The sequence below is a fragment of the Portunus trituberculatus genome, chromosome 50 (genome assembly GCF_017591435.1).
Source record: "Portunus trituberculatus isolate SZX2019 chromosome 50, ASM1759143v1, whole genome shotgun sequence".
Taxonomy (NCBI): domain Eukaryota; kingdom Metazoa; phylum Arthropoda; class Malacostraca; order Decapoda; family Portunidae; genus Portunus; species Portunus trituberculatus.
In genome coordinates, this window is record NC_059304.1 from 31287257 (window position 1) to 31307857 (window position 20601).

General features: G+C 41.9%; 1 protein-coding gene across 7 annotated transcripts in view; it reads left to right on the forward strand.

The window, feature by feature from the left end:
* Positions 1-20601, forward strand: part of LOC123500148 (mucolipin-3-like) — a 608730-nt gene that overhangs the window by 458352 nt on the left and 129777 nt on the right. For all 7 annotated transcript variants that reach the window (XM_045248826.1, XM_045248829.1, XM_045248827.1 and 4 more), the window contains one exon: positions 14445-14567. In XM_045248826.1, coding sequence (XP_045104761.1) covers positions 14445-14567 — 123 coding nt within the window. The remainder of the gene's footprint in view (positions 1-14444; positions 14568-20601) is intronic.

Below are 20601 nucleotides of genomic sequence, written 5' to 3' on the forward strand. Positions count from 1 at the left end.
GGTGTGTGTCAATCAGATGAAAGAAAGATATGACAGGAATGGACAAGGAGACAGGACACAGAGAGCTTAGCTCGGGTCCTGTAATACACAAATAGGTAAATACACACAGACACACACACACACACACCACACACACACACACACACACGGCCCGGTAGCTCAGTGGTTAGAGCGCTGGCTTAAGCCAGATAACGGGTTCGATTCCCCGGCCGGGTGGAGATATTTGGGTGTGTCTCCTTTCACGTAGCCCTGTTCACCTAGCATTGAGTAGGCACGGGATGTAAATCGAGGAATTGTGACCTTGTTGTCCCGGTGTGTGGTGTGTGCCTGGTCTCAGACCTATCCCAAGATCGGAAATAATGAGCTCTTGAGCTCGCTCCGTAAGGTAACGTCTGGCTGTCTCGTCAGAGACTGCAGCAGATCAAACAGTGAATACACACACACACACACACACACACACACACACACACACACACACACACACACACACACACACACACACACACACACACACACACACACACACACACACACACACACACACACACACACACCTACTCCAGGAAGACTTGGACAGAATATGGAAATGGAGCTGTACATGGCAAATGGAGTTCAACACGACAAAATGCAAGAAAATAGAGTTTGGCAAGAGTGAAAGAAGAATCAGGAGTATGTACAAGATAGGAAATGAAGACATAAAACCAGTCATGAAGAAAAGACCTTGGGGTGACAATTACCAATGACCTATCGCCAGAGAGACATATAAACAAAATAATTGGAGAAGTATTGAACTTATTGAGGAACATAAGAGTGGCGTTCAGTATATTTAGATGAAGAAATGATGAAGAAAATAATTACTGCAATGATAAGACCGAGGCTTGAATATGTAACAATACAGTGGGCTCGAACTTAAAGAAACACATAAGGAAACTAGAGAAAGTACAGAGGGCTGCAACAAAATGGTGTCTGACTTAAGAGATTTGACTTATGAAGACAGACTGAAAAGAATGCAACTTCCAACCCTGGAAAACAGAAGAAAGGGAGACCTGATAGCAATATACAGAGTGATGATTGGCATGGAAAAATGGATAGGGAAGATCTGTGTATGTGGAATGAAAGAATGTCGAGAGGCCATGGGAAAAAACTAAAAATGGCCACTTATAGGAGAGATGTGAAAAAATATAGCTTCCCTCATAGAAGGGTGGAAGCATGGAATAGTTTAGACGTGGAAGTGGTCAACGCAAGGAATATTCATGATTTTAAGAAAAAGCTGGACATTAATAGATATGGAGATGGGACAACACGAGCATAGCTCTTTGCCCGTATGTTACAATTAGGTAAATACAATTAGGTAAATACATGAAGGAAAGAGTTAATAAACTGGAGGAAAATGAAAAACGATTGGTGGATTAGAATGCACACTTGAGAGTGGAGGTTGAAAAATACAAGAGACGGTTGGAGAAGAAAATGGAGAGAGTAGTAAAGGAGAAAGATGACTTTAAGGAAATGATTAGTGAGCAGAATGAAAGGTTTGAAAGGGAATGGGAACTGAAGAAAACACAATGGACTGAGTCGAGGGAAGCAGAGATGGTTGGATTACAAGAAATAATTAAAGATCAGTTGAAGGAAGACAAAAAGAAAGGTCCAAGGAACTGGTTAATGTAATGAAGAATAAGGAAACATTGATAAGGAAATAGCAGAAAAGAAGAAGAGTGTGTTAATATTTGGGATGAAAGAACAAAATATAACATATAAGCCTAAGAGAATTAAGGAAGAATTAAAACGGTAAGAGATCTGTTCAAAATCTAAATGATGATGAAAAAAAAGACCTACAAGAAGAAGAAGTGGAAGAGATCCATAGACTGGGTCCGTATAAGGAGGGAGTGAGCAGACCGATTAAAGTAGTACTGAAGTCACAACAATCTGGAGGATATCCTATATAGAACATCAAAGTTAAGAGAGATAGAAGGTTGTAAAGAGGTGTTTGTGAGAAAGAATAGAAATGAGGAAGACAGGAGAAGATATAAGGAATTGGTGGAAGAGGCGAGAAGGAAAAATGATGAGCGGTCTGAAAAGGAAAGAGAAAAGTTTTTTTGGAGAGTTATAGGAGAGAGAGTCAGAAAGTGGTATGTGGAAAGAAGGAATGCAGAGAAACCCCTAGAGGGAGCAGTGGGTGGACTGTAATGTATACTAATATAGATGGGATACTGTCAAGTAGATTGGAATTGCAAGACTATATGATGGTGGAGAAGCCTGATATAGTGTGTTTGACTGAGACAAAATTGCATGAAAAAACAAAGATAAATTTGGATAATAAATATAATATATGGAGAAAGGATAGGGAGAGTAAAGGTGGAGGAGGAGTTATGATTATGACGAAGAAATAAATAAATGTGGATAAGGTTTGGTATGGGAAGAACAACGCAGAAGTGATAAGCATAAGGATAAAAAGTGATGGAAAAGAATTAATAATCATGGTGACCTATGTACCTCCTAAAACAAATTCTTGGACATTAAGGGAATACGACAATATGATCAAGGATACTTTACAGAGTTTGGAAAGTGTATTATCTGGAAAAGAAAGGTGATACTAGTAGGAGATTTTAATTGTAAGGAGGTGGATTGGGAAAATCTAGTAAGTGGTGTTGGAGAAGAAGCATGGGGAGAGAGATTTCTTAATCTAATGATGGAAAATATGATGGAACAGAGGGTGAAGGAAAATACTAGATTTAGAGGAGATGATGAACCGGCTAGACTGGATTTGGTGTTAACAAGAGAAGTGTACCTATGTGGAGATATACAATACAAGTGTCCTTTGGGAAAGAGTGATCATGTGGTTATGGAAATGCAGATAGGAAAAACACAGCGAAGGAAGGACGAGACATACAGGAGTGGTAGATTGAATTATAGAAAGATGGACACAGAAAGTTTGAAAAATTATTTCAGAAAATTAGATTGGGAGGAGATGTTACAAATCAGAGAAGTGCAAAAGAAATATGAGATTTTATGAAATATTATAAAGAAGGAGTTATGAAATTTGTACCAAAGTATAAACCAAGAGAGGAAGGAAGAAAGGATTGGTTTAATGCAACTTGTGTTAAGGCTAAGGAAAAGAGAGATGTGGCTTGGAAAAGATGGAAAAAGAGCAGGAATATACTAAATAAGGAGAATTATAGAGTGGCAGAAATGAGTATGTGAGGGTAAGGAGGAGGAAGAAAGAAAATTTGAAAAAGATATTGTAGACAAGAGTAAGGAACATCCAAAATTGTTTTACAGGTTCATAAATGGTAAACTTAAAAGAGAGAGTCCATTGAAAGATTAAAAGGAGAGCAAGGGATAGTAGATGACCCTAAGAATATAGCGGAATTGCTAAATAATAGGTTTCAGCAAGTATTTACTGAAGAAACAATGTTTGTAAAGCCACAGAATGTACAAGGAAATGTGCACATGGAGGACATTAAGATACCTAAAAGGAGTTATATAAAATGTTGGAGGAACTTAAAGATGATAAAGCGATGGGACCAGATGAAGTTTCAGGAAAATTATTGAAGGAGTGTAGAGAAGAATTGATTGATCCATTATATGATATTATAAGGTGTTCATTAGAAACAGGGGAAGTACCAGTAGAGTGGAAGAGAGCTGAAGTGGTGCCCATTTATAAGGGAGGCAGTAAGGAAGAGCCTCTTAACTATAGACCTGTGTCTCTAACAAGTGTGGTTGGTAAGATTTGTGAGAGGGTGATAAAGAAATATTGGATACGGTTCCTGGAGGATCATAAGTTATTATCGGATCATCAATTTGGCTTCAGGAAAGGGAGGTCATGTGTAACAAATTTACTGAGCTTTTATTCAAGAGTGGTTGACAAAATACAGGAGAGAGTGGGATGGATGGACTGTGTATATTTGGATTTAAAGAAAGCTTTTGACAAGGTACCTCACGAGAGACTGTTATGGAAAATAGAGATTTATGGAGGACTGAAAGGAAAAGTGTTAAAGTGGATGGAAAACTACTTGAGATGGAGGGAGATGAGAACGGTAATAAGGGATGCAAGGTCGGACTGGTTGGTGGTGGAGAGTGGAGTCCCACAAGGCTCAGTGCTGGCACCAATACTTTTCCTGGTATATATTAATGACATGCCAGAGGGAGTAAACAGTTATATTAATTTGTTTGCGGATGATGCAAAGTTGTGTAGGTGTGTGAAGAGTGAAGAAGATTGTGAAATTTTACAGGCAGACCTGGATAAGATTTGGGAGTGGAGCAAGAGGTGGCAAATGGAATTTAATCTGAGCAAAAGTCATGTGATGGAGATGGGAAAGAGTAGAAGACAGCCAAGAAGGTTATATAAGATGGGTGAAGAAGTAGTGTTGAAAAAGGTGGAAAAGGAAAAGGATTTGGGAGTGATAATACAAGACCATGGGCAGTTTGAGGCTCATATTGATAAGATGTTTGGAGAAACGTATAATTTGATAAAAAATATTGGATTAGCCTTCTATTATATGGATAAAGATATGATGAAGAAATTAATTAGTATGGTAATTAGACCAAGATTGGAATATGCTGGAGTGGTTTGGTCCCCTTATAAAAAGAAGCATATAAGGAAGTTGGAGAGATTGCAGAGAATGGCAACAAAATGGTTCCAGAATTGGCAGAAATGACCTATGAGGAGAGATTAAAAGAAATGAATTTGCCTACCTTGGAACAAAGAAGAGAAAGAGGAGATTTAATACAGGTTTATAAACTGTTGAATGGACTGGATGAAGTGGATAATGAGCAAATGATGTTGAGAGAGGAAAACTTAAGTAGAACTACAAGATCGCATAGTAAAAAGATAGCCAAGGGAATATGCTTGAAGGATGTGAAAAAATATAGTTTCCCACAAAGATGTGTGGAGGTGTGAAATGGTTTGAGTGAGGAGGTGGTGTCAGCAAGGAGTGTGCATAGTTTTAAAGGAAAGTTGGATGTGTGTAGATATGGAGACGGGGCCACACGAGTATGATACCCAGACCCTGTAAAATTACAATTAGTTGAATACAACTACGTGAATACACAGCAAGGAATAGATATGTTGAAGTAAGGAGAATAGCACAGAAGGAATATGAACAGAGGGTGGTGGAAAACTGTGATAGTGACCCAAAAATGTTTTATAAATTCATAAATGGAAAATTAAATAAAAGGGAGGCAATAGAAAAGGTAAAAAACAGGGAAGAAGTAAATGAAGATGCTGGACAGAAATTTTGAACGACAACTTTTGCAAAGTGTTTACAAAGGAGGAGCATTTTATGGGAGGAAGGCCTACGGAAATAAAGCAAATGCAAGACATCATGGTTACTAACGAAGATGTAAGGAAAATTATAAGCAATCTGGATATTAATAAATCAATGGGGCCTGATGGCATATCTAGGAGGTTACTAAATGAATGTAAGGATCAATTGTTGAACCCTGTATTTGATATTGTGGAAACATCCATACGAACAAGATTAGTCCTGAAAGAGTGGAAAAGAGCTGGTATTGTGCCTATATATAAGAATGGTAGTAGAATGGAACCACTAAATTATAGACCAGTATCATTGACTAGTACAGGCAACCCCCGTTTAACGAAGTGGTTAAGTTGAAAAACACTTGAAAACGAAACTTAACCGATTATAACAAGTTTAATGATTTGAACTTTCATTGAGAGTAAGCAAAGCAAGAGTGCATCATAGTACAGTAAAAGGTTTAATGAAAGTAAAAATTATGAAGTTAAACATTTAGGTAGTTTAATTTAAGTCAGTATAATGTACACTAATGTATGTATGTACGTAACTTTATAATGTCTATGATCTTAACTTTATGAAGGAGGAGAGTGAAAGGAAATACACTAAGGCAACCTGTTGAATGTAAACAAAGTGATCATGGTACTGCATACAAAACTTATGTACCACATTTCCACAAGGCTTTCCATTTTATCTATTGTAGAGTCACGAGTTCTGGTGGTTCTTTTAGCTTGCAAGGAAGATGAGGTCTCACTAACCTTCTTAATAGAGTCTCTTGACTTGAAAATAGTAGACAGTAGATGGAGTCAAGCCATGGTGGGAAGCAATGTTATTAGTTTTCTGGCCTCTCTTGTCTGTGAATAATACCCAGCTTCACTTCGAGAGTAAGACACTTCCTGGTCTTCTTAGGAACCTTAGGCCACATTGCAGGGTGTTTTTGTGGTAAGTTGAACTAAGGAAGATGAGCTGCTGGTGACACTGTTGTGTTTTGACTGGGCAGTGAGTGGTGCGTGTGATCTTGAACTTTATCTTGATGCTACAGGTGACACAGAATTTCTTCTGAGTCAGGCCTTTGTATCGGCAGAGCCTGTGTTGTCCACAAGAGGCTTGATCTTGATCTTTATTCTACAGGTGTCTCAGGATTTCTCCTGAGGCAGGCCTTAGTACCAGCAGCTCCTGATGTATTCAAAAGCTTGTCAGCTTGCATGATACAGTGAAATTTGGAGAAAAATTACCTGGATAAAACTTCGTTAAAGCGAGTTTGGTGTTCGTTAAACGAGCAGATGATAGTAAAATGAAACCTTCGTTATAGCGAAATTTCGTTGTGTGAACCTTCGTTAAACGGGGGTTGCCTGTATAGTGTGCAAGGTATGTGAAGAAGTAATTAAAGCTAAGTGGTGTGAGTATCTAGAAAGTGAAAACATTCTGAGTGAAAGGCAGTTTGGTTTAGAAAAGGAAGATCGTGTGTATCAATTTATTATTTTTTTATTCAAGAGTGACTGACATACTACAACATAGAGAGGGATGGGTGGATGCTATCTACCTGGACTTGAGAGAGGCCTTTGATAAAGTACCACACAATAGACTGATGTGGAAACTAAAGATGATTGGAGGAGTAAATGATAAACTAGCAAAATGGATGGAAAATTACTTAATGGGAAGAGAAATGAGAACAGTGGTGAGAGGAAGGAAGTCTGAGTGGAGGAAGGTAACCAGTGGAGTTCCACAAGGGTCAGTGATTGGTCCCATCATGTTTTTTTATTTATGTTAATGAAATGCCAGTAGGAATTGACAGTTATATGAACATGTTTGCGGACGATACTAAAATTATGAGGAGAGTAAAAAATGTGGAAGAATGTAACAAGTTACAGGAAGATCTTGATAAAATATATGAGTGGAGTAAAGAGTGGCAGATGGAATTTAATATAGACAAGACCCATGTCATGAAAATGGGAAGAAGTAGATACAGACCAAACAGGGATTACAGGCTGGGTGATGAGAAAATTAAGGAGACCAATGAGGAGAAAGACTTAGGAGTAACCGTGCAAAACACTTTGTCACCGGAGAAACACATTAACAAGATTTTTTGGAAAACATACAACATGCTTCAAAATATTGGCCCTGCATTCCATTACCTAGATAAAGGAATGATGAAGAAGATATTATGTACCTTAATAAGACCCCAGCTAGAATATGCAGCATGTGTCTGGTCACCGCATATGAAGAAAAATGTTAAGAAGGAAGAAAGGGTACAAAGGCTGGCAACAAGGATGGTACCAGAACTCAGGGAGTTAGACTATGAGGAAAGACTGAGGAAGCTGGGGCTGACCACATTAGAAGAGAAAAGAACAAGAGGAGACATGATAGCTATGTATAAATTGGTGAACAAGATTGACATACTGGATAGAGAGTTGATAAAGGTGACCACAAGTAATCATCTCCGAGGACATGGAAAAAAGCTAATAAATGACATCTGTCTATATGACGTGAGAAAATACAGTTTCCCGCATCGTAGCATTGATAAGTGGAATAAACTGAGCAGTCATGTCGTTGACGCGGTGTGTGTCAATCAGATGAAAGAGAGATATGACAGGAATGGACAAGGAGACAGGACATAGAGAGCTTAGCTCGGGCCCTGTAATACACAAATAGGTAAATACAAATAGGTAAATACACACACACACACACACACACACACACAGTTATAAAGCAAAAGGAGGATTGTGAAATACTGCAAGAAGACCTAAATAAGATCTGGGAATGGAGTAAGAAGTGGGAAATGGAATTCAATGTGAACAAAAGCCATGTCATGGAAATGGGAAAGAGTGAAAGACGACCTGTGGGAATATATAAGATGGGAGATGGTGTAGAACTGGAGAAAGTCAAAAAGGAAAAGGACTTAGGAGTGACGATGGAAGAAAACAATCAACCAGTAAGCCATATTGATAGAATTTTTAGAGAAACATATAATTTGCTGAGGAATATTGGAGTAGCATTTCACTACATGGACAAAGAAATGATGAAGAAATTGATAAATACTAAAATAAGACCTAGATTGGAATATGCAGGAGTAGTGTGGACCCCTCATAAAAGAAACACATAAGAAAATTGGAGGCTACAAAAATGGCTACAAGAATGGTCCCAGAACTTGAAGGGATGACATATGAGGAGAGACTAAAGGCTATGGATCTACCAACCTTGGAACAAAGAAGGGAGAGAGACCTGATACAAGTCTATAAATTGATCAACGGAATGGACCAAGTGGATAATGAGAAACTGATCTTGAGAGAAGAATATGACATCCGAAGCACAAGATTGCATAGTAAAAAGCTGAGAAAGGGAAGATGTCTAAGAGATATTAAAAAATATAGTTTCCATAGATGTATTGAGACGTGGATCAGTTTAGATGTAGTGTCTGCAACGAGTGTGCACACTTTAAAGTGATTGGATAAGTGTAGATATCTGCACACGAGCATAAAGCCCAGGCCCTGTAAAACTAAACTATAAAACTAGGTAAATACACACACACACACACACACACACATGAAGCTTATCTTTGAGAGGAAGATAAAACTACAAGAGAAGGTAGAGGAGAGAGAGAGAGAGAGAGAGAGAGAGAGAGATTGTGTGTGTGTGTGTGTGTGTGTGTATTTACCTAATTGTATTTACCTAATTGTAACATACGGGAAAAGAGCTATGCTCGTGTTGTCCCGTCTCCATATCTATTAATGTCCAGCTTTTTCTTAAAATCATGAATATTCCTTGCGTTGACCACTTCCACGTCTAAACTATTCCATGCTTCCACCCTTCTATGAGGGAAGCTATATTTTTCACATCTCTCCTATAAGTGGCCATTTTAGTTTTTCCCATGCCCTCTCGACATTCTTCCATTCCACATACACAGATCTTCCCTATCCATTTTTTCCATGCCAATCATCACTCTGTATATTGCTATCAGGTCTCCCTTTCTCTTCTGTTTTCCAGGGTTGGAAGTTGCATTCTTTTCAGTCTGTCTTCATAAGTCAAATCTCTTAAGTCAGGCACCATTTTCGTTGCAGCCCTCTGTACTTTCTCTAGTTTCCTTATGTGTTTCTTTAAGTTCGGAGCCCACTGTATTGTTGCATATTCAAGCCTCGGTCTTATCATTGCAGTAATTATTTTCTTCATCATTTCTTCATCTAGATATACGAACGCCACTCTTATGTTCCTCAATAAGTTCAATACTTCTCCAATTATTTTGTTTATATGTCTCTCTGGCGATAGGTCATTGGTAATTGTCACCCCAAGGTCTTTTTCTTCATGACTGGTTTTATGTCTTCATTTCCTATCTTGTACATACTCCTGATTCTTCTTTCACTCTTGCCAAACTCTATTTTCTTGCATTTTGTCGTGTTGAACTCCATTTGCCATGTACAGCTCCATTTCCATATTCTGTCCAAGTCTTCCTGGAGTAGTTCGCAATCTTTGTCACATCTCACTTTTCGTAACAATTTTGCATCGTCTGCAAATAGGCTCACATAACTGGACACCCCATCCACCATGTCATTTATGTAGACTGCGAACATTACTGGTGCCAACACTGATCCCTGTGGAACTCCACTCTCCACCAATCCCCATTCTGATGGTCTGTCCTTAATTATTGTTCTCATTTCTCTTCCTACCAAAAGTCTTCCATCCATTTTAGTAAACTGCCATGCACTCCTCCTACCATTTCAAGTTTCCAGATCAGTCTCTGGTGTGGTACCTTATCAAAGGCCTTTTTTAAATCCAGATATATTCCATCAGCCCAACCATCTCTTTCCTGTATTACATCTATCACCCTCGAATAGTAACATATCAGGTTTGTCGTGCATGAACGCCCTTTCCTAAAACCAAATTGACACTCACAAAGTATGTCATTTTTCTCCAAGAAGTCTGTCCATCTAGTCTTCACCACCCTCTCACACATCTTAGCTACCACACTTGTAAGTGACACTGGTCTATAGTTCAATGGGTCTCTCTTGTTACCTGATTTATAGATTGGGACAATGTTAGCTCTTTTCCAGTCTTGGGGCACTACGCCTTCCCTTAATGAGGCATCAATTACTTCACAAACTTTTTCTGCCAGTTGCTCCCTGCATTCTCTTAAAATCCATCCTGATACCCCATCAGGTCCCACAGCTTTTCTCACTTCTAAACTCCCCATCATGTTCTTGATCTCCTCCACCGTTACTTGAAACTCCTTCATAATCCCTTTCTGTTCCATTACCAGTGGTTTGTCAAAAGCAGTCTCCTTTGTGAATACCTTCCGAAAGCATCCATTCATAGCCTCTGCCATTTCCCTGGGATCTTCACTGTATACTCCATTTACTTCTAAACTTTCAATACTTTCTCTATTTTTGATGTTGTTGTTCACATGTCTGTAAAAAAGCCTTGGTTGGTCTTTACATTTATCAATTATATCCTTTTCTTGTTTCTTTCTTTCTTCTCTTCTAATCAACACATATTCATTTCTTGCTCTTTTGTAACTTTCCCACTGCTTAATCCGTCTTTTCCTTCTCCACCTCTTCCATGCATCCTCTTTTCTTGTTCTAGCCTTTTCACATCTATCGTTAAACCAGTCCTGCTTTCCAACTTCTCTATGTTGTCTTATTGGTACAAATTTTTCTCACCTTCTTTGTATATTTTTATAAATTCCTTCCACTTTTCATTTGCTCCTTAGCACTCTTGAATTTCATCCAATTTGTCTCTTGAAAGAATTTCTTTAGGTTTCCAAAATCTGTCTTGGCATAATTCCATCTTCCCACTTTATATTCTTCATTTCTTCTAGATTTCTCTTCGTCTATCACCTTGAACTCCAAAACTGCATGATCACTCTTTGCTAAAGGGCACTCCACCCTCATCTCCTCAATGACCATTGGCTCTGTACTAAAGACCAAGTCCAGTCTTGACGATGCTCCCTCTCCTCCAAACCTAGTATCTTCTTTGACCCACTGAGTTAACACATTTTCCATTGCCAGTGTCAATAGTGTATTTCCCATGTTGTCTCTGATCCTTCCATTGACCAGTCCTCCCAACACACCTCTTTACAATTAAAATCTCCCATCATTATAGTTCGTTCACAGCCACCCAACATTTCTTCCAGACATGTTCCTGTATCACTTATCATTTCTTCATATTCCTGTACTGACCATGCATTTGTCTTAGGTGGTACGTACACCACTATGTAGTGCCTCTTTTTCCTTCATTAGTTTCTGCTCTGATCTTTAGCACTTCTGCCTTTCCCATACCTTTTTCACTTGATCCACCTTTATATCTTTTTAACCAGCAACATCACTCCTCCTCCCATCTTACCTACTCTATTTCTTTTCCAAACGTTATATTTCCTTCTCCAACCTTCATCAGGTCTTCTCCTCTCTCAGTTTTGTTTCAGTAAGACCCACAATATCTGGGTTCTTGTCCCTCAAGTAATCGTTGAGTTCTAAAATCCCGATATCACTCCATTTATGTTGGAATACATTACATTTCGCTCATATGTAAGTTTCTTTAGTCCTTTCTTGCTGTACTTTTCTGGGTTATGAACCACTTCCTCAGTCTCATATCCAAGATTCTCCAGAAAAACTCTTTCTTCTCTTCTTCTGTCCTCTCTTCATTTTTTTTCAAAGCCTCCTTTCTCAACTCATTTAACATTTCTCTTTCCTTTTCACCGAGATCTCTTCTCAACCAAATCTTCCTTGTTGTTTCCTGCTGGGCTAGCCTCCATGACTTCTCCACCAATTCATCTACATCCTTTTGTGACTTAAGTTTGATTCTTATTGGCCTCATACCTTCTCTTGTGAACTTTCCAATTCTATGGAAGTCCTCTATTTCTTGTACTAGGTCTTTTCCCTCCTCTTGCACCACATTAATGATATTATTTATCACCTTTTTTATGTTTTTCTCTCTCTCCATTTTACTCGGTGTCTTATCCTCCTCCACACCAAATATCACCACACATCTCTTTTGTCTACAGTTTCCCTCACCAATGTCTCATTTGACTTAATAACCTTCACCACTTTCTCAGCTATCTTCTCTTCTATGATCTGTTGATCTATAATTTCAGCAAGGCCCAAAGTTTTCTCCCCTGACTCTTTGATTTCCTTTTCCAGACTTGCAACTTTGTAATTTACCTCCTTTCTTTCCACTTCCTGACTTTTTTTCCATTCAGCCTGCTTCTCCATCACTTTTCCTAGAGATTCTCCACATTTTTCGCAATTCACTTTAATTAGCTTAACTTCCTCTTTCAGTGCTGCATTTTCCTTCTTCATATCGGCACAGTCTCTTTTTACATTGTCATAACTCGTTTCCAGGCCCTCATACTTTTCAAACAGTTTTTCAATTTTACCTTCTAACTCCAGAATGTGTGTGTGTGTGTATTTACCTATTTGTATTTACCTATTTAATACACAAATAGGTAAATACACACACATACACACACACACACACAAATACAAAAACAACAAATTTTCTAATCTCTCTCTCTCTCTCTCTCTCTCTCTCTCTCTCTCTCTCTCTCTCTCTCTCCTCCCTTCATTTCTCTCTCCTTCCTCCTCCCCTCTTCCTCTCGAAGATAAGCTACATGCGTCCCACTTGTGTCTAAAATATTAGCAAATGTCACTCTCTCTCTCTCTCTCTCTCTCTCTCTCTCTCTCTCTCTCTCTCTCTCTCTCTCTCTCTCTCTCTCTCTCTCTCTCTCTTTTTCTCTGAAGAGAGAAGCGTCCACTTTCCTCTTCGAAGGCGATATAGTGACTAAAAAATAGCAGCTTAATACACAAAGACGACAAGTATGACAAGCTTGCATGAGTTTCCCGCGCTCGGGTGCGCGGCACTACTACCCGTATATCATACAGGCGGGCTTTTTTAACATCCGGCGCGAAGGGGTTAAGGATCTCACGGACAAAACCACCCTCAGTAACAGACAATTCACAGTAATGGACACCACCTCACTCCCAGTGTTCTGTATTGTGAGGCACCGCTGTATTTGATTTAAGTCTCATCAGAAATAGATTTATATATGAACACTTTCATCGTATAAAGAACATGAATAAAAAAAATAGGTTCTTAACCTGTTAAGTGTTACATTACTCTACATATAGGGTACCCCCAGAGGTTACAAAAAAAAAAAAAAAAAAAAAAAAAAAAATCAAAAATTTTTTTCTTAGCCCAAACAACACAAAATCAACCAAAAAACACAATGAAAACCTTTAAATGGATCAGCACGCCATTTTAAATCCCCGCACTTGGCTGCCAGACCGGGACTACCTCACCTGCGCTGATGCCACATCTGCTCCTTTCACTTCTAATGCACTTCATCCGCTGTCGATCAGCATATTTTACATACAACTGTTAGTTTATTCTATAAAACTATATACATAAACTGAATAAACTCATTTTCAAAACAAAATCATCCATAAAACATAAATACACCCTGATGAATACCAGTAGAGGTGGCAGCGTGGAGGCAGCAGGCCCCTCATACTCATCATCACTGCTTTCCTCGCTCTCAGAATAATCTTCGCCAAATACATAATCCCTATCCTCATTACTATCATCTCGGGGGTCGTCACTATCAGAGTCCCCATCATCAATAAATTTTCCATCATCAATGTGTGAAAGCAAGGATTGAATGCTGGGTATATGTAGGGAGTGGCGGCATCTACCCGTCATGACTATGGGGACAGCTTTGGTGGCAGGAGAGTACCCAGAATTCCCGCACCTTACAGGGAAACATGCCAGACACTCCCAGGAAACTAATTACTGCCCATACAAGGCAATAAAATTGGCGCAAAAACCGTACATTCGTAAAATGTAAATTTACGTGAGAAACCTCTGGGCGTACCCAACGCAGGCACGTAAATTTACGTGAGAATCACCTAGCGGGTTAATACCAAATACAAGAAACAGCTCACTGATTGATGGATACAGAAACCTGTATTTATCTTCCATTGAATGGTGATTTTGGTTTTATTTAGTTACCTAAAATTGCCTGTGTGTTATCCATACACTACACTTTGGTTCAATAATCACAAGTAGAGCCATAGAGGTTAATAATTTGCATACAGGATGCTGCTGACCACTAGCACCTAACAAAAAAACCATAAATCATACTTGGGGATTGATTGCACTGTAATAAACAGGTTGTTTTGAAAATAACATTTTTATGGTTTGTTTCAGGTGCTGATCTTAACCTTGAAGAAGTGCATTCCCAATGTGCTACGTTATTCCATTTGCCTTCTGATGGTGTTTGCTGGATACTGCTTATGTGGATGGCTGGTTCTGGGACCATATCACTTCAAGGTAATGTTCCTTTACTTGTAATCTAAACTGGAAACCTCACATCTCTTCTGAGTCATCTCTGCCAGTTTTTCTCATCTCCCTTATGGCTGTTACGTTCACCGGTTAAACGGGTAAGATTGGCATTGGGAAGCTGGTGAACAATAACAATAGAAAAAAACACTGCAGGTTCAACTGGTGAGGCATGGACGTTGACTGACTTTCCAGAAAGCCGAGCTTGCTTCAACACTTCTGCTGGAGTCGAATGGGGCCGCGTGAATCCAACTTCGGGACAGTAGTGGGGCTTCATGAGACGGTGACGTGGAAGGTTCACGAGACGGTGGCGTGGAAGGTTCACGAGACGGTGACGTGGAAGGAGAAGTGGAGAGGTGGCGAACGAGGTAACAAGCAGAGGAGGGGATGGTAGTGGAGTATGTTACGGGCGGGCCATAACATTTTCTCCCCCTTAAGACCTCCGTAATGGGCTCATGAAAGAGGTGAGACGGGAGATCTTGATAAGGCGTCGGCGATGATGTTGTCCACCCCCTTGATATGGTGGACTTCCAAGTTGAAGGGTTGAGTTAACAAGGCCCTCCTAAGAATGCGTTGGTTTCGGTTCTTCATGGCGTGAAGGAAGGCCAGAGGGTTGTGATCGGTGAAGACCTTCGTAGTTTGAGGACCAGGATGAAGGTAGCACTCAAAACGTTGGAGCGCCAGGACGAGTGCCAGAGCCTCCTTCTCGATAGTGGAGTAGTTGAGTTGGTGTTTCTTAAGCTTGGTGGAGTGATAGGCGATGGGATGGAGGATGCCGCTTGTGGGGTCTGCTTGAAGGAGGACAGCACCCATTCCAACTCCACTCGCGTCCACTTGTAGATGGAAGGGGCAGGAGTGATCTGGCGTCCAGACCACTGGCTCCGAGGAGAGGAACGCCTTGAGATGTTGGAAGGCTTGGTCACAGGTCGGAGTCCAGTGGAAGGGGACGGAAGCGCTGATAAGGTCCGTCAGGGGGGCGGCCAGGGTGGAGAAGTTCCTACAGAATCTTCTGTAGAAACCAGCTATCCCCAAGAACCTCATGAGAGCTTTCCTGGTGGTAGGGACAGGGAAGCCAAGGATGGCCTCCACGTTGGCTCTCTTGGGGCGAACCTTGCTGTTCCCCACGACATGTCCCAGGTAGACCACCGTAGACTTCCCGAAGGTGGACTTAGCCAGGTTGATTGTAAGCCCGGCTTCCTGCAACCGACCCATCAGCCTCCGGAGACGGGTCAGATGTATCACCCAGTCGTCCGAAGTCACCGCCAGGTCGTCCAGATAGGCAGATGTTCCCTCGAAGTCCTGGGTGATGTAATTTATAGCCCCCTGGAAAGTGGCGGGAGCATTAGACAAGCCGAAGGGCTTCACTGTGTATTTGTATATCCTGAAGGGGGTGAAGATGGATGGATGGATGGATTTTAATTGATGGCGCCGCAACAACTATGGTCATATAGCGCCGCTACAGTAAATAATATGAAACTAACGTGTATATATACAAAGAACTAATTAAAAGTAATTAAAAACAATAGAGTAAAAGAGGAAAGAAAACTATAAAACCTATAAAACTAAAACCAAGTAAAACAATAAAAAGAAATGAGATAAAATTCAGTTTTGGGAGAAGACCAGCTTCTCCCAAAAACCTAAAAACGTCATGGCCCTGGGCCAGGCACTCTGGTCCAAGGACCTTTAAAATATAATAGACACCGCTATCTCTACCACGTAACGGTGTCTTAAATCAGTCAAACTGGGGCATTCCACTAGTATATGCCTCACCGTGAGCGGCACCAGGCAGTCATCACAGTAAGGCTGAGGGTCCCTGGTCAGCAGGTACCTATTTGTAAGGTAAGAGTGACCTATACGCAGTCGCGCCAATAAAGTCTGTGCACAACGATCCCGGACATGGGTGTATGTCCACTGAGGGATAGAGGAAGTAGTGAGCTCTCCCATTTTCGAAGTTGTTACCCCCGTTAGCCATCTCCTCTGCCAAATTGCTGCAACCGCCACACGTATTACATAAAATACATCTCGAAACGGAACAAGGGCAGGAGATGGAGCGCGACTTGCTGCCTCTTTAGCGAGGCGGTCTGCATGTTCATTCTCTGGAACACCAACGTGACCAGGGACCCAACAGAACCTAACACGATATCCTCCTCTGGTAAGTAGATATAGCCACTCTAGGGCTGATAAAACCAATGGATTAAGGGAGATAGTAGAAGAGAGAGTAGTAAGAGCACTGCGACAGTCACTAAAAATTGTAAAAGATGAAACAGGGAGAGTAAAGATTATCTGTAAAGCTAGGACTATGGCAGACAGCTCCGCCGTAAAAACGGACGCCACTGAAGGAAGGCTGCCACACCGATAAAAAGAGGGAAAATTTACACTAAACCCGACGCCTGCGTCGGATTTGGAACCATCAGTAAAAACAGGAATATCATTAGAATGGATAAAAAGGTGTTCTAAAAACTGTGTGTGGGACAGAGCTGGCAGTAAATCCTTCTTACCATCAATAGCAGGAGGGCATAATGATGCAACAGGAAGCTGCCAATAACCAACACGTGGGAGCTGGAAAGAGAGGACAGGAGTGGGGTCGATAGATAACTCCGCCATGAGATTTGCAACTCTAAGGCCAAAGGGTTTAGGGAGACTCGGTCGAGTGACATTTGCCTGCGAACGCGAGTCCCGCAACATTGACAGACAAGGGACAGAATCGGGAAGATGGTGGGTGCGAAACCAACACCGGAGCATCGAAGACTGGCGCCGGAGGTCAAGCGGCCAGAAACCAGCATCCACTAGAAGGCTAGGTATTAGAGATGTCCGAAATGCACCTGTAGCCAAGCGGACCCCAGCATGATGCACGGAGTCAAGCGTGCGTAGTCGTGCATCCGTTGCGGATGAGTAGATCTCACAGCCAAATCATATTATTAAGATTTAATAAAAAGTTAAAAGCACTGTCAGACATGTGGCACAAGAAGGCATAAGGAATATCATCTGGGCCAGGAGAAGAGTCATGACACTGGGACAAAGCAGTCCGCAACTCGGAGGCAGAGAAGAGGACATTATAAGACCCCTCCTGTGGAAGAAAAATTTATGCCGAGAGATTCCATTCTCTGGCGGTGACGTGCGCCCGGGGCTGCAGGATGCCTCCGGGAAACACTGGCAAAGTGCTCTGCGAAGAGGTCGGCGACAGTTCTAGGGTCTGCCACCGTTCACCGAGAAGACAACAAAACTGGTGGGGAAGGAGTAGAATACTTCCCAGTAATTCGGCGGACTTTGTTAAAGACATCCGTAAGAGGAGTGCGGGCGTTAATGAAAGAGACAAGCTTTCCAAGAGGCTCTTTGTGCTTCTTTCAAAACGCGGCGGGCTCGAGCTCGGCAGCGCCGAAAAGCATCCAGACACTACGGGTCCCCACGATGTCACCAGAGACGAGAGAAAGCTGCCCGTTTCTCTTTCACCGCTGCAGTGCATGCTGCGTTCCACCAAGGAACGGGGCGCTTAGTAAAGCGACCTGACGTTCTAGGGATTGTCTGAAGCGCTACTGAAATTAAAAAATCGGTAAAATAATCAACAGCCTCAGCACAAGTAGAAAAGTCAGCCAACGGATGGATAAAAGAGGTAAGGTCTGTGAATCGAGGCCAATCTGCCTTGTCTAAAACTCAGCGTGGGGGCCGGGACTGTGGCTCAGAGTTCACAGATTCTAATAAAACAGGAAAGTGGTCACTACCGTGTAAATCCGGTAGGACCCGCCAATTAAAATCAAGGAAAGAATTAGATGTACAAATAGAAAGATCGATAGCTGTAAAAGTCCCAGTAGGACTATGGAAATGTGTGATATCCCCAGAATTTAAAATTTCCAATCCCTCATCCTCAATAAAAGAACCGATTAAAACCCCACGAGGATTACTAGCACCTTCATCCCACAATGGGTGACGGCCGTTAAAATCTCCCAACAAGAGGAAAGGCGGAGTTAGCTGACGCACCAGGCCGTCAAGCTCACCCCTGGAGACAGGAACCCGAGGAGGGAGATATAAAGTGCAAATAGTGTAGGATCGTCCCATAAAAACCTTAACAGCAACCACCTGAAGGGGAGAGTTGAGTTGCAAGGGGACAACAGGTATGTCTTGACGGACTAGGATAGCTGTGCCACCGTGGTGGCCCTGGTCAGGGAAAGGAGTGTTAAAAAAGGCACGATAGCCAGGAGGACTAGAATAAGTACTATCACCTAGCATAGTCTCTTGTAAAGCTACACAGGCTGGAGAGAACTTCGACAATAAAGTTCGGAGTTCCCCCACGAGGCACGAAGGCCTCTACAGTTCCACTGTAGAAGCTTTAAGATGACTATTTAGGTGCAGTGGACGGGCGAACCTTTTGAATGTGCTGCCCGTGGCTCGCCTGACTAGAAATAATCAACTGACGAGAAGACACCGGGAGTTGAGATGTACCGGGTCGTTGGACAGCAGCCTTTCGGCCTACCGATGAGTGATGCGAACCATCATCACTCCTACCGGTCATCGGAAGACGAGGGTCAGGATGGACTGATAGAGTGGGTCCACGAGGGACGGCTGTGACAATATCATCAGACTTCTCCATGCAAAGATTGTCCTCATCACAAGAAGCCCAATCTGAGACAGAGGGTGTCACAGGAGGCTGAACAGAAACTACTGGAGCTACCTTAGTAGAGCGGTCCCTGGAGGAGTCACGATTATGTGCACCGGGAGAAACCTTAGACTGCTTAGGCTGAGCTAAATCTAACGACTCCGCGGAGCCGCGGTGCCGTTTGGTCATGCTCTTCAAAAGCTTAGGTGATGCAGGAGGCAAATGGACATCCACTACATGGGTTAGTTTGGTGAAGTCCGTATTATTCTCGTCGCTTCTTGCAGGTGACTCAATTGAGTCATCAGTCAGAAGGGCAAACCTATTGGCCAAGTGAACAGGACCACCCGCCCCAACTAAAGTGCGTGCAGCTAATGAAGCATAAGATGTCGCACCAGTACCGGCCTTCTGGCAGTACAGGAGTTCACGGCGGGCGCTACCGAGGCTGATGAACTGAGTGTTAGCAAGCTGTAGAATGTCCTGCTCCTGGCGATACCTAGGGCATTGCCTGGAACGTACCTGGTGAGCATCACAGCAATGGAAACAATAAGCTGCAGCATTGCAATGCTCCTCAGTATGTAAGTCTAGTGCAGAGCAATTACCACATCGAGAAGCTTCCTTACACGTACTTTTGCCGTGACCGTACCCATAGCATGAGAAGCACTGAAGAGGATGAGAAAAAAAATGCCTCACCCTAAGATTAATAGGTCCAACATTAACACGGTCAGGGAGGGTGGACCCAAAAAAGGTGAGAAGGACCATGTTGGAGGAATTCCTCATCTTAGTGACCTTCTGGACAGAGTTAGGACACATAGCCAGTATTTCCTCCTCGGGAAATTCATAGAGATCCTGACTGTACACACAACCTTTACTGTTATTAAAGGTGGGATGTGCCTTAATAGTCTCAAACATGCTGTCATTAGGGCAGGGGAGATGTTGCAACATCCTTGCCTGCGTGAAGTCTTTTGCTGGCACGAGCACCCCCTTCCCGTATTTCTTGAGGTTTCCCTCAGGAATTGTGCCGATCTCTTTGGACAAGTACCAGGAGGCGTGGATGAAATTCCCGCTCCCATTTCTGTAGTAGGCCACAAACCAACGTAGAGGCGGGATCTGGCGGACTTCAGGAACTGAATTCTCTGAATGGTTGTCAAAAAGATTTGGGATGTAGTCCGTTTCACTGTCCGAAGTATTGCGAGAGTGGAGAAATTCTGTCTTAAAGCCAGAGCCAGCAAGGGGCAGTGATGCTACATGTTCTACTGCCAAACGGGCTTCATCATATGAAAGAAAAGTCACATAGCAGCGGTTAGATGGAAAATCCTTATCATAAACAAGTCGAATGCGAAGAACCGTACCATACACCTTAAGAAGTGAGTGCAAGGCGTGATAAAAAATGATGGGTTAACATTTACCATCACAAGGGAGTCATATGCAGCAGAA